Source organism: Fistularia commersonii, chromosome 16 (assembly GCF_037954325.1).
Source record: "Fistularia commersonii isolate RoL2024-O1a breed Wild chromosome 16, RoL_Fcom_v1.0, whole genome shotgun sequence".
In the NCBI taxonomy this organism is placed as follows: domain Eukaryota; kingdom Metazoa; phylum Chordata; class Actinopteri; order Syngnathiformes; family Fistulariidae; genus Fistularia; species Fistularia commersonii.
In genome coordinates, this window is record NC_141299.1 from 9,200,333 (window position 1) to 9,214,730 (window position 14,398).

Genomic DNA, 14,398 nt, shown 5'->3' on the forward strand with positions numbered 1-14,398 from the left:
TTATCTTCACAGCAGGCAATTAAGTGCATTGAGCTGGTCCAGCTGACACATTAAGTCTCTGCTTCTTAAGTTTCTTTTGTATTTGGATTTTTTTTTATAATCACCTCCCTGTCTAAATGTACATGCATTTCAAAATCAGAAAACATCTTGAGTAAATGGAACCGTAAGCTCTAAATATGTGAAACATCACATACCCACTAAATACCTGCCATAATCAGCTTTTTACATGGATATCAGCAAGGTAGAAAGAGGAGAAACATGTCTCTGATACATCTATGAAGGAAGGCTGGATCTGGACACCCAATTTTTCCTTAGTGTTGTCACCTCAAGTGTAATTGAAATAATTTATACATGGTAACTGTTTGTCTAAAATATTATGAAACTCCTACATTCAACAAAAAAATGACAACCAGCACAAGATGTTAAGTTATTGTAAAATTATATTAACAAGCAATCTTTCCTCAATTTGAAATAAAAAAATATAAGCAAATAAAGGCAACATAGGACAGACGTGTATAATGTGTAAAGTTCACAGGGGGGGGAAAAAAAAGGAAAAAAATTCTCATCACATTTACAAGACCTCTGCTAAGTTTATATTGATGCCTACTAGAATCAGTTTAGAAAGCTTTAACTAACTGAATAATTGGGGCAATATATGTAGTCAAAGATTGTATCAAAATATTAAAAAAAAAAATGCATGGATGAGCAAGAAGGACAGCAGGGCAAAAGCGACGACCAGATACAGGAGGGAAGTATGAACAACCAATAGCTATGATATTAAACATGGCAGCTCATTCATAGCCATATCAACATAATTAACCAAACTGGAAATGTGACAGAAGGCTACGATGATGAAGAGCACAGAGTGTTAAGCACAAGCAGGTAAAGAGATATACACCACATTATAAAGCAGGTGTCCACATAGAGAAGAGCAGCACTAGGTAGTATGTTGTACAGAGATTCTCATCATTCATGCATTCACTTCTTATGTCGAAGTCCGGTTTTCCCTTGACGACACCAAAAGCAATCCAGCTGTTTAAGGGAAACAACTGTTGACTGCAGCCTGGCACCACTGTCAGCAATTAGAGACTGAAGTTGATGGAATGAGATCAATCTAACATAGTAAGAACCATCTGAGCACTTACATACTGTGAAAGGTCGTCACAATAGAAGCTGTATTATTTCACATCTTTTCCTCTTTAGGTAGAGGGTGGATATTGGTCAGAATATTATACTATTAGGCAGGTTTTCATTGCAGGAGAAACAGCAGACGGGAGGGTCAGACCCTGAGGGACCTCTTTCAGGACTGTTAATAAGGCATTATACACAACGGCATCTTGGGCCAGTCACCAAGTAAACGTTAACAGGAAGTCCCCTATCAGCCCCTTTCTGCCTTGCTGGTTTCTGTTGACGTTCAGATTTATGAAGTTGTCAAACTTTGGTTTTATCAGTTCACTATCCCTGTACAACAGGCTGAAGAAGAGCAAAGTGAAATACATCATTCTTCACATCTCACCATAGTGACATCAATTTGAGGGGTTTGCAGGCCCTTGCTTATGAGCAGTGTTTCAGGGTAACTGAAGTACAGACACTGCAGACAAATATGGATTTGCCGCTTGTTAAGTGCAGTGCAAGAGTGGTTCTTGTCATCTGCACTAGATCCTTGAGTTCCTGTGGTGGAAAGCTTCCTGTTAGCATGTCTCTGGCACAGGGCGTTTTAAATAGGGTGTTTTAAATGGGGCCCTCCAAAAACTGCCAGACTTGGCATGAGGCTCATTGCCTAGCCAAGATTCAAATGCTGACATAGTAATTTTGGAACATGGTTGACTAAAACAGATATTCCAAATGCACCAAAATTACAACTATATATCGAAGGAGGGAATTCATTGCAAAACAATGCTTATTTGACTATTGGTAGATGCTATTATTTGGGTTAATTCCTCAATCTTTTTTCATCAAAATGGAAACATTAGGCAGAAAGGGTTGATAAGGGGTCAGATCCTGTCAAAATTTAAACTACCTGGTAAGGACCCAGGCTTCCCGCGGTTGAATACTGTGTATAATTAAAAGGTGGCAAGATAGTTAAAAGCAAATTCTCTATTCCATGTCGCTGACTGTTGAGACAGTTTTATAGGTAAAATGACAAGACAAAGACTTTCCAAGCTCACAATGCATATGTACACTATCCAGTGTTTTAAGTGACAAAAGCGGAGACATTTCCTGCACATCTTGCACCACAAAGCAATATTTAAAAAGTACAAGAGGTAAACTTCAACCATTTTTTTCTGTCTTCACCCTCGGGTTAAAGAGGCTGGATGGGCAAGGAAGGGGTTGGAACTCTCCAAAAAACATAAAACGTGTCATGTATGCATTTCAGTAGCTGGTTTTGTCACACTTAGGGTAGTGATAAAATGGAGAAATTGTCCTTCATTTTGAGCAAGGAGCAGTAGTCGCCAGCCATTTTTTTTTTCTCCGATCAGCATTCTGATGTTAATTCGGAACCAATATGGCGCCTGTCCCTGATTCTGTGCTGATGTATTTGGCCATGTCCTATAGTGAGTTCAAATCCTCGGAATGATGGCAAACAACGTCAGGTAGGGAGGAGAGGGGTCACACACTCATCGTCATGGTTGGGGAGTACTGCAGAGAAACAGACACAGGACAATTAAAACATTTACTAGTGCCTGCTGGCAAACCACAAAGCTATCATGAAGTCTACACCTCAAACTCTGCCAGGCCACAGTGGGTGGGGAAGGAAGAACAGTGAGGCAATACTTACATTCTCACTCTGAAAGGAGTGGAGGAAGTTTCCACTTAGCTCGCCGTCATCTCTCGGGGTTCCAGGAGGATTGCTAATGCCACTTAAATTGTTTGGGGAATTCTAGGAGAAAGAGCAAAGCGCATGTTGCTTAAAAACTTTTATCAAGAGGCTATGTTATGTTTTGTTATAAGAATTACCTTATTCATTCCATCCATATCACCAGAACCTAAAAAAAAAGAACAAGAGAAAAACAAGTTTTATTCTCCATTGCAAGTACGTTAAGTGGGCAAAGAGTATCACAGTGGCTGGTGTTACCTAGTGACCCATTCATGTGATGTGGTTCCATCCCTGCCATGGCACCCAGGGGTCCATCTGAGCCAGGGCCCATGGGGAACTACATGGGAAACAAGACAGTACATGGCTACATTGATACCGCTAAAGCAAACCTCAAGAAAAACTGCACACAAACTATTGTTTATGTCATTATATCCTAAATTTCTAACTTTTGCACCACCTTTTATGGAATGAAGTTCTAATGGCACTGCTATTTAACTCAATCACACAATAAAAGTAAAAACAGTTGCACAATAAATAAATTAGAATGAGAAGAAACTTACATTATTTCGGTTGCCAGGTCCAGTGTTGATCATGGTGTACAAATTATCACCAGAGTTGTTTGAGTCTGGAAAAAATTCAATATGTTTTGCTATGGAAATTGCATGAAATTGAAAGTATCTAATAAAATAACTATGTAGAGGAAGTAATCACCTGCAGGGCTGGGCATGATTGGTGTTCCTGGAGGTCCTCCACCTCCAGATGCTCCCTTTAGAGAACGATAAAAGTTTATATCTCATTAAGTAAAGAATATGTATTTACTTACATATCTTTAACAATGAGTAAAATGTTGCTCTCACCCCATATGCGCCAGGAGATGGTGATGAGTAAGGCATCTGTAACCAAACACAAACATTATTGACCAAAAATGGGAATACAAACACTTTTCTGTGCCTCAAAATGTCATTATTCATCATTTGATCATTTTAATTGAATTAAGGCCCTTGATGGAAGCTGTGACACTCAATACTACAATTACCTCTTGTACTGGAACCACCGAACACATTAGACCTCAGCAGCACTAACTGAAATCTGAAACTGCACTTCAACCAGGTTTTGTGTGTATTTTACTCACAGAGTTGGCATTGTTTGGATTGGGCCATGGCCGTCCAGTCCCCGGGCCCCTAGATGTTAAAGCCACTGTTAGTCTTACGTAAAATGCATTGATATCAGCTTAAATAATTATTTGAGAAAAATCTGAAATAAGGAAAGCCTCACATGTTTACCCCTGGCATGCCAGGGCCAATGGTGTTGTGTGGCGGCCTCATTCCACCACCAAAATTCTGGGAGAGCATTTAAAAATAAACAAACAAAACAGACACACACACTTTTTTTTTTTACTATATTTTATATACAATGAATGTATACATCAGGATGCATTAAACCTTTGATCAAATTGCATGATCAAATTATTTTGACAGAGGACCTACCTGAGGGCCAGGTCCCATTGGTCCCATTCCCCGAGGGCCACTCATTCTTTGCATTGGCCCCAAATTAGGATGTCCTGTAGGAATTATGGCAGTTCAGTAGGAACGACGGCAGTTCAGATAAGGAGAGAAAGCTGGGACTACAGATTTTATCAATAGTTAGATAACATGGCTCTGCATCGCACCTTGTGGCCGTGTGGGATCCATGTTGGGCAACATGGGATGCGGCCCTGGCCCGCCACCTGGTGGCTACAGGGAATGAAACAAACAAAATGACCAAATGAATAAGCTTTTTTCAACTGAAGTCATATTCTCATGCCAAAGTGTGTGGGTGGGGCTCTACCTGGTTGCCCATCCGGATCGGGGGACCTCTTGGGCCTCCAGCAAAGCGAGGTGACATGAAAGACTACAAAACACACACACACACACACACACACACACACACACACACACACACACACACACACACACACACACACACACACACACACACACACACACACACACACACACACACACACACACACACACACACACACACACACACACACACACACACACACACACACACACAGAGCACTGCAACATGAGTTTTCCATTTACGATAGTAACATATATTGGATTAACATGGGAACTTTTGAAATCTCAACTACTAATTTTGCCAATACTGGAAGCAGCAAAAAGAAATAAGCCATGACAAATGCCAAAGCATGAAGCAGCAGCCGTGAAACAGTGCTCCCAAATGGCTGCGGACTCCAAAACAGACAGAGACAGTGGCCAAGGGAGCTTTACCTGACTGTGTGGTCCCATCATACTGTTAGGGGGAGGAGGCTGAGGGTGCGGAGAGCCCTGGGGACCAGGAGGACCCTGCGGCACCGCACAAAATGAAGAGGAAAGGAGAAATAGGGAGGAGAGAGGGGGGAGAGAATGAAATGGAAGATAGAAGGAGGTAGGAAGAAACAGAAGTGAGAAGGACGGGCAAAGGGAGAGAAGCAGAGTTACTGCGGTGCAAAGAACAGTTGGAGTGCGAGAACTTAAGTGCAGCCCAAAAGTACAAAAATTTACAAACACAAGATGCTCACTTTCATGTACCAAACACAGGAAATGAGAAACTAAGCAGAGAAGAGCAAGCAAATGAGTTAGCCTTGAATGAGAGGAAGGGGGCAGAGATATGGAGAGGATGTGAGCTCTTTTGCCTGTCAATCAAGACATTAAGAAGCCTGCTGCATGCAGCATGTTATCAGTGTTAATTTTCCTGAATTACAAGCATCAATTAAGCACTACGCAATTAGCTTTTAACAACACTAAACACTGACACTGTGTTGCTAATGTTGCTGATTTGACAGAGTAAGAAATCTGCATGAACCTCCTACAACATATGGGTATGGAAAGCTTTGAGTGTGTGTGATCATAATTATTATACAAGTAGTGACCGCTTGTTGGCTTCTGGGTCATAATAAAACTTGCAGATTTACAGTGAATTGGGCTGGGGGCAGCAAAATACATGGCACAAGTGTGCCTCTTCTGAGATCCAGTTCCTTATATTTGTCTGCTGTGCCAAGAGTTTATCTTCATGGAGATATTGATTAACACTAGGTGCTGCACCTTTCGATTTCTCCATTAGGGAAAATGGCAAGGCCACGCCTGCCTGTTTACAGCACTGGAGAGGCTCAGGCAAACAGAATATCTATGGTGTTAGCTTCATTTTGCAGAGTGAGGAAAAACTCTGGAGAAGCACAAAGCAATGCAGTAAGGAGAGTCAATTTAATTACTCTGAGTAAATAAACAAAAAACAAAAAACAACAGCATTATAGAAAGCGGTCAAGTCAACTAATTTATTCGTCCAATATGTTTGTTTTGTTTTTTTTTCTTTTATTGTTGAGTATTGGTTTGGAAACTGACCTGGAAAAAGCCAGGTGGCATTGGTCCGCCTGGCATGCCATCACCAGGGGGCATTCCTCCCATCACGGGACTGGGAGCTGCTGCTGCACTCTGGAGTAAAAAAAAAAAAAGCTGTTGAAATACATTACTCCAAGCAGACAATATTTGAGCTTCACCATAAAACCAATCTGCACATAATTCTTTACAAAATCTTCTTGTGGCAACTGCTCTTATTCCCTCAAAGACATTTCGTCTCTCATCAGAGAGACTTCTTCAGTTCTTCTCAGCCCCTCGGATAAGCGGTGAGACATCTTCAAGGGAATATAACCAAGTCCAGTTGCCACAAGAAGATTTTGACAAGAATTAACCATAATCCAAATAACAGCCTCAAGAGACAACAAGCACATAGTTTGTAAAATGCAGAACATTTAGAATGGAACTACAAGGCAAAATGTATTTTACTAAATAAGGCTCTAGAATATGCAGGGCTGACAATATGATATCATGAAGAATTTTAAAATAAATAATGGTTTGGGAGGATTTCCCTGAATGTATACAGCTATCGGGAAAATATTTTCCCTTGATATGTCAGAGAATTCAGGTCCACCATAGTGTTTGCCACCGGCTATCATTACATCCATTTTTACAGCAATTCCACAACACTGTCACAGCACACACACCCTGCTATTGGTGACAATTTGTTTGGTTTTACAAAGTTAAAATATGCAGACTCGAATTATGCACCACTGTGTGTAAAATTATACAGTGTTCCACCGTATAACGTTCAAAAACCAATCACTTTGTCTTTTGAATGACCTGGTCTGCTGAGGTGTAGCGTCAAAGGGGGGAACAAAGTGTTCTTCCATGTTGTATCTCTGCACTTTCACTCTGACCAAGACAGCAGATTCAAATCCAGTGCTTGAATATTGTGTGTAAACAGGAGCAAATGGTTATTTTAAACTGTGTTCCTGACTTGATATAAGAGCGTTTTTTTTAGTTAATGTAATAACGGGTCTTGGACTAAACATCTTTCTGCCTAACAACTCTGGACTATTGACAATTTAACAAGTTGAGTTTTTGATTAAATGCTACCATTGAATTTTTATGGCCATTTGGTAGGGGACTTACTTCTGGTTTGAAATCATTGCCTGAAAGCTGTGACAATTATATCTGCTGTTGTTGTTATATATCTTCAAATCATTTACATTGATTGAATCACAACAATCACTTTCCAACAATAAATTTCATGAGTGCCCACTTAGACATTGCATGAATGTACAAAGTAGAGGTCTTTAACATTCAGATGGTCTGCTGGCATCAGTTTGTCAGTAGTTAACCGGACAGTTGTAGGACAAGACTGCTGCAATTGGACCAAGGTTTCAATGTTTGCCAAACATAGATACCATATGACTTTTTCTGTGGGAGTTGAGGGAACCTGTCTTTTAGCTTAGGACAAAATGTGTTGGTGGTTCAAATGCATCTTCATTTAGGCCTGAGCTGAACATACCTGATGAACAGGTATTTTATTGTATAAACAATTTCAACTGAATTCGCCATTTAAACATTGTGTAACGCTCAAGGAAGGCCACGTGATTTGCAGGCATTGATGGGCTTCTTATTGAAGACTTCTGAGCTCTGCTGATCTAGGATCTAGTAGCTCAGATAAGCATCACAGGGACTCACTAAGTCAGAGGCTCCAAAGTGCTGGTACACAGCAGGGGCACACTGGGCGATTTCCTGCTCAAACCACAGCCCTAATTCACTAATGTGCCATTTGCTTTGGTCACACACTCCTAATTGACTGAGTTTTTCTTCCCTGAAGTGGAAGCAATATGAGATGAGCTAATGTCTTCAGAGCTGTAGCATTTAGCTTCCAAAGAATAGCTACAGATTGAAGAGAGCTCCCTTAAGTTCCATTTTCTTAATGTAAAGCTCACTTGTGTTATAGTGTGTTGATGTACACCACCAGAAATTATTACTACAATGATGGATGCACAAGCACCTAGACTCACATACCCCCCTCCCCTCAACACACACACTACAAATCTTGGTCTGGGGCATTACAGCACTATAGACATCATTGGTCAATAGCCAACATACTCCATGGTATTGACTGCACCTTCCCTAATAATATCTCTTCAGGCTCCCAATGCAGGGCCACTGTGAAATACCTCAACAGGGAGAGAAGTGAGGCCACAAACAGAAGTCAGATCTCACCCCCAGGATGTGAAGAGCAGCACAATTTTTAAATGGAGCCTCTTTACAATGTTGTCATAGGACAGTCAAGAAAAACTAGCAAAATAAAGAGGACAGTATTTGATAGTCTGACACAACCATTTTTTTAAATTATTAATTAATGTTCATCACTCACCAATTCCATTTATCAAGGTCAGACTTGAACCACATTAGGTGGCAACAAAAACTTGTAGGTAGTTGGACAAACGTATCCATTTCCTGTGTACCTTTTGTTAAGCAGCGTATGTAAATAGCAAACCAGACAGTTACATTATTTGACATTAATGTACAAGAACGTTGTCCATTGGTATCTGCTGATTCATTGGAGCAAGGGAAGCATGGATTTTCTAAGCTTGCTCAATCTGCAACCACCCACCAAAAAAAGAAAAAACCCAAACACGAGAGGAAGACTGCAATATCTTAAAGGTAACAAAAGCCAAGGATTTAAAGGTCAATAAATATCTACAAACGTCATGTACATCAGAATGTTCTGTCAGCTCTTGCAACGGTTTAAGAAGTCTGAACAAAATTTCCCCCCCCTCCCCCGCAAAAAAGCGAATCCGGCAAAACATTATAAATATCTAAAATAATTTCATTAGGGATTAGAGACAATATTGCCCAGGTCATAGTACAGTACAAGTGGTTGTCCATGCGTCACAGTTCACAATGGCGCCTCTTTGCTTGGTGTAATTGCCTGAACCTCTAAACAGAATTAATCTATCAGCATATGATCAAGTGGTAAAGTACACATACAAAACACATCCTATAAAATAAAATATTCAGTACATATCTATGCACCTTTTCTGCTCTGACTGTGATGATTCACTTCACAACTAAAGTCAAAATCTGAACACCTTCCAAATGCAGTACACCTCATTAGTAGTTTGACATTGCAGCTTTGGTTATGGTTAGCTGTTAGAAAAGGGATAATATTTGTGCAAGCTAGGAAGGAATAACATGTATAATTAACAACTTACTGCAACTTTAGATACATCCTACACCATTTTACTATCCAACACTGACACTGGATAGGTAAATATGGATCAACAGACATATAAAAAACAATAACAAAAAAACCCCACACCTATTAAATATTAGTAACAACATTTTTCACCTTTTTAAGTGCCATGTGTCATAAAGTATGCTTGAATCTTTCCAAGAAATGTAGTTAACATTTCAACAATAAAAAATGAACAGGATTAGTAGGGTAGAAAAACTAGTATACTAGTTTTTATTCTTTGGAAAGGAAGCAAGAAACCATTGCCTTAACATAATATGTAATCTACAGCCAAAATAATTACACATTTAAAACGTTTCATAAAACCAGTAATATTATTCGTTTCATCAAATTTGTCATCAATCAAATTGTTTGACTAGGTTGCATGGAAAGTTAATGGTCTGAGTAACCTTGGGACCCGTAGAGGTGTTATTCAAAACAACATCCTCGAGACAATTTTTTTAGACGCTCATGCATCCTTCTTTGTTGTAGGATTTGAAAGATTCAAAGAAAATGGGTCGCCCCATGTGTTTAACTCGCCCCAAAATAATTTTGTATAATTGCTGCCAGATGTTGACTCTGGCTCCAATAAATGATTACTTTCATTAGCGAATTAATTGTTGTTCCTTTCTTTAAATCCCTTCAATAATTGCTCTTGCAATGTCAAAATTTTGGGTCAGTGCTTTCCCTAATCCACATGTATACATAACCTAAGATATTTATCTTGCTATCATTAGAGCTAAAGAAAACAGAAAATATATACAACTAATGAGGTTGATTAAAAGAACTTTGAGCTTTTTTTCTTAAAATGTGGCTCAGATCAATTGAATGATGGTAAAAAAGTATCTAGCAATTCATGAAGAGCTCCAACAAAGCAACAAATAATTGCAACTATGTTGCAAAGATTCTTTAATATCTTATTCCTCAAAAAAGCTTGCCAAAAAAGAAAATAGTGGAGACAAGGCTACATCTAAGGTATTAGTCTACGCTGTAAAAGTTACTAACTCTTTGCCAAGACTGCAAATGAACGTGCACGGCTGGTTCGAAGGCATGTTGGGTTAGATCCTTATCATGACCCACTAAAGCTTTCAGCTGTGTTTGCAGGGCTGTCCCAAACAGTCTGATACTGATTTCAGTCTAAAAGAGGCACGTCTCTTCATAGACTGTCTGCTAAAGGAAAGGGACAGATGTCTCAGACCAGCCCCAGGCTACGAGGCTCTTGTCCAGGGCCTTCCTTACAACTTCCCAGGGGACGTCCCTATAAGCCAGAACGCCCCCCGCCTCCAAAACGCAAACCAATGCACCATGATTCAGGGTGTATGCATAGACTTAAAAGCACCCAAGCAGCGAAACAAATTTTCTTAGAAACCTTGAATTAATGAAGAAGGTTACAAAAGGCCAAAGTGGCAGTTTGTACTTGCGTTCCCTTTACAAAAAACAAAGAAAGGGTGGAAGCACATTGGTGAGGCTGGATGGGGGGTTAGATAAAAAGTGTGGTTAGGTTGAGAATAACTGAGGGGTTAATTGAGGAAACTGAAAAAAAGCGAGACATTACATGGGCAGGAATTTAAAGGAGATGGAGGAGGAATAATGGGGGTGGGGGCTCTTAACAGCCTCAATTTTTCCACTGGAATCAAAAGGAAGCCACCCCCTATGTTTAGCTTGTAAATGTTTAACCGTCACTAAGCATCATAAAACCTTCTCTGGATCCTGACTAGATGCTCTTTCTCGGCCTCCATAGCTACTTCTAGTGGTTACGTCTGCATCCCAACCCCCTCTCTTTATCCCCCCAGCTCCTCCTGGTGGATGCTAGGCATATGCCACAGTGCCACTCCCCTCTCTTTCCCAATCTGCCCCTCAGCTTCCTGACAGCCATCAATCAGCCACTGATGCCATGGCAACGCAGCCCCTTGGGGAGTGTTCATCAGGCCCAGCATGAATACACCAGGGCTTTACGAGCGCTGCAGACTAACACAGCAGCACTACATCCCCCACACCTACACAAAGGCTACAGTCCAAGGACTAGTACTGTCCACACACTTGCCTGACCCCAAATATCCACAAATGAACACAAGGAGAACCAACATCAGAGTGAAGGACAACCACAAGATGTCGGAGAAAGCCAACAGTACAGAATCTCTCGATGATCCTCTCCGGTGTAATAAACTATTCCCTAATTAATCCTTTCAACAGTTAAAAATGTATGCATTGATTATGTTTTTTAGTAAGCTAAATCTGCCCAAAAAACAGTAAGTTAATATCCGGCGATTATGATGTATATTAAGAAAATAGCTCAATAATTAAGGCATCTTTGAATCAACATGGCAAGTTTTAATATTTCAATATTTTGTAATTAGTAGATAAGCACGCTTCCCTACACAGTAAATATAATACATCAAGCTATGGCAAAAAATTATATCACAGTCAGTTCTCATAAAATGACAAGTGAAATAAAGGTTTGAGTAAATCATTTTGTGTATATGAGAAAGAATATTAAGAAATTTTATTGAAAGGCCTAGCCACGCTGTATCCTCTCCTCTGGTTCCCAGGTCACCTGCCAGATCAGGGGGCCTGTTACCCTGACAACCCTATCTGCCAGGAGCAGGACCAATATCTCAATTTTAACCCCTTCCTGTCTGATACATCACTGACCTTCCTGCAAACTGGGCCGAATGCATGTCAGCCTAAGAAGATAACTTAATTTTAAGCTCTTCCTTCAGCCACGCTCAAACAGCACAGCCCAAAAAGCATTTTCCTTTAAAACAACTAGGTGACACAATGCATTTCTAATGATTTTCATTTCCAGATGGGGATAGAGAAATATAACAATGGAAACATCAGAAGGCAAAGATAAATTGTTGCTGAAAGTTAACATAAAAGGGGACACAGGGAGGGAACATAAAACTCTGTGAATATACAAATGACTTATGTGAACTATAACTATGAAAGTGCAATTACAAGATAGGAAATGCTCTTGCCCATATATTACATAATTAATTCTTTACCTCTGCATTAAGGGGATGATGGGCATATCACAGATAAGTACAGTCTCATAATTACGTGTAAAAAATTGTGGGTTTCCAGCTAAAACGTGGTAGCTCCTCATGGCTTTGGGGGAGAACACTCGACAGGTCTGACTCAGGACGTGCTGATATCAGCACAATTTTCCCAGAAGCCCATAAAGCTCATTGTTGCACACATCATTCGACCCACAGAAGGGTCAAGTTGACCAATCGTACTTTCAGGAAGAGAAAATATAGAGCTACTGTTGTGAAAATTAAATGACTTGCATATCTAAAACAAAATAGACAGCAGTTGGGCCTTAAAGGTGAAGCAACAGACCACCAGCACTTTATTGTGAGCATTACTCACATAATCATGGAAGGCTTTTGCTTCACTGGAGTGGTCACATGTCTCTCGCCTCTCTGGTGCGGCACAATATAAGTCCCAGAATACACTGTGGACGAGACAAGTCATGAAGCATAAAATACCACATAAACAACCCCTAGACATTTTTACAGGGAGATGAGAACATGATCACTTACCACCACCAGGAATGCAAGAATCCGGGGGGTTCTCCGAGCGTTATGTTTTTCTCCCATCGTATCTGGCAAGGATTTGGATTATATATTTTATCAATGTCAACACATTTTGCAGAGGGAATGTTAACACCAACTACTAGGCATTTATGGGAAACCAGGTATCATGGTTTTGCCAAATATTCCACGTACCTCTGATAAAAAGGTCTGTGCAGACTTCTGTGCTCCTATATGTAACAAATACTCATAGACATACAGAGCCAACCTGTAAAAAAAGGAACAATGTGTTATTTCTAACTCCCCAAATATGACCAGTTACGGGGGGTTGGAAAATAGGTTACATTTTCTTCTTCGGGCACAGCAATGGACGAGACCTGGGAATAGGCCTTGTGAACAATGGCTGCCAAACAGACTATGCCAAAAGCAAAAAAATAAAAAAATAAATGGGGACCCAAGCCTTGTAAACATCCACAGCAATAAGGTTAACTTACGGGAAAGTGCTAGAGTAACTCTACGGTTTAACATTGAGATGCGACCCATAGGAAACACACTACCAGTCTGCTGTGTGGATTAGCAAACATCCAGTATTGTATCTTGGTGGCACTGATGAGGCTCAAGGAAATAAAAACGGAGCTTGCCCCAGAGCTCGAGAGAAAACAATGTACTGGAGAAGCAAGACGCTGTTATTGTTTCCTCTGTCGACTGAATTATTGCCGAATGTAACACGACGACAGGTTAAAACACACTCGTCAGGTCGAGATATGTGCGGAGGCGTCAATAAGCAAAAGGTAGCAGAAGCAAAGCTCGGAGAAGGAATGGCGAGCAGACAAGGCGGTTCATTCAATTCCTTTCTCGGCAGGAGGAAATCGCCTCTTGCTAGCCTGTCCAGCGAACAACAGAGAGCAGGAGGGAGCAACTTGCGAGGCGAATAATACACAATAATGAACGTTTGTAAGCTTACTTTTCTCTCGCCTGGCCGTCAGACGGCACCGGCGTGCCTTTGCCTTTCGGGAACATTGTTCTGTGTTGGAGTACGGATGCCTTCTTCCGTTTTTTTCCCTCTATTTCATCTGTCAGATCATCGCAGTCGCGACCCTCTTAGCACTCCAACCGCACTCCTCCTCACCCGACGACTCAACCGAGCCTGGTCTGGAGGGGAAGGCGGGGCGTTTTTGTGAGTGACATTCCCGACGACCAATGATCTAACGTCACTGAATTTAAGGTCTGCCTATCGATGCTTTCAGTTTACTGTTGTCACTTTGTTCGTTGCATCCTGTGTGCGATATCCATAAGGAACAACGCACCGAAGTCGCTGATGTCTTACGATTATTTCCTCCAATTCGACTGCACAACAAAGTTGTATCCAAGAGTGTAAATAACACTGTATTCACTTCCATATCCACAATGCCCGACTCTGACATGGCGGCTGATTTGTCTTCCACTT

The 14,398-nt window shown here is 40.7% G+C and overlaps 1 protein-coding gene across 2 annotated transcripts; it reads right to left on the reverse strand.

Moving 5' to 3' along the window:
• Nucleotides 1-422: 422 nt before the first annotated feature.
• On the reverse strand, nt 423-14,122 carry ssbp3b (single stranded DNA binding protein 3b). Of its 2 annotated transcripts, XM_086161518.1 has the most exons (18): nt 13,916-14,122; nt 13,147-13,219; nt 12,961-13,022; nt 12,788-12,872; nt 6,205-6,294; nt 5,095-5,169; nt 4,646-4,708; nt 4,488-4,551; nt 4,306-4,379; nt 4,094-4,158; nt 3,951-3,999; nt 3,676-3,711; nt 3,530-3,584; nt 3,379-3,443; nt 3,077-3,155; nt 2,959-2,987; nt 2,780-2,881; nt 423-2,640 (listed from the first exon to the last, which is right to left on the reverse strand). In XM_086161518.1, the coding sequence occupies exons 1-18, from the start codon at nt 13,969-13,971 to the stop codon at nt 2,611-2,613; spliced, it is 1,152 nt and encodes a 383-aa protein (XP_086017644.1). In that variant the 5' UTR covers nt 13,972-14,122; the 3' UTR covers nt 423-2,610. The 2 variants fall into 2 exon arrangements, with proteins under 2 accessions (XP_086017644.1, XP_086017645.1); XM_086161519.1 differs by lacking the exon at nt 5,095-5,169.
• Nucleotides 14,123-14,398: the final 276 nt, after the last annotated feature.

What these genes read in the sequence shown, in the direction of transcription:
- ssbp3b (XM_086161518.1), bottom strand. Translation starts at nt 13,971, where the DNA reads ATGTTCCCGAAAGGCAAAGGCACGCCGGTGCCGTCTGACGGCCAGGCG. An exon ending in TCACATGAATGGGTCACTAG is followed by an intron (nt 2,988 to 3,076) that starts GTAACACCAGCC and finishes CTTTTTTTTTAG; the next exon opens with GTTCTGGTGATATGGATGGA. An exon ending in ATATGGATGGAATGAATAAG is followed by an intron (nt 2,882 to 2,958) that starts GTAATTCTTATA and finishes TCTTTCTCCTAG; the next exon opens with AATTCCCCAAACAATTTAAG.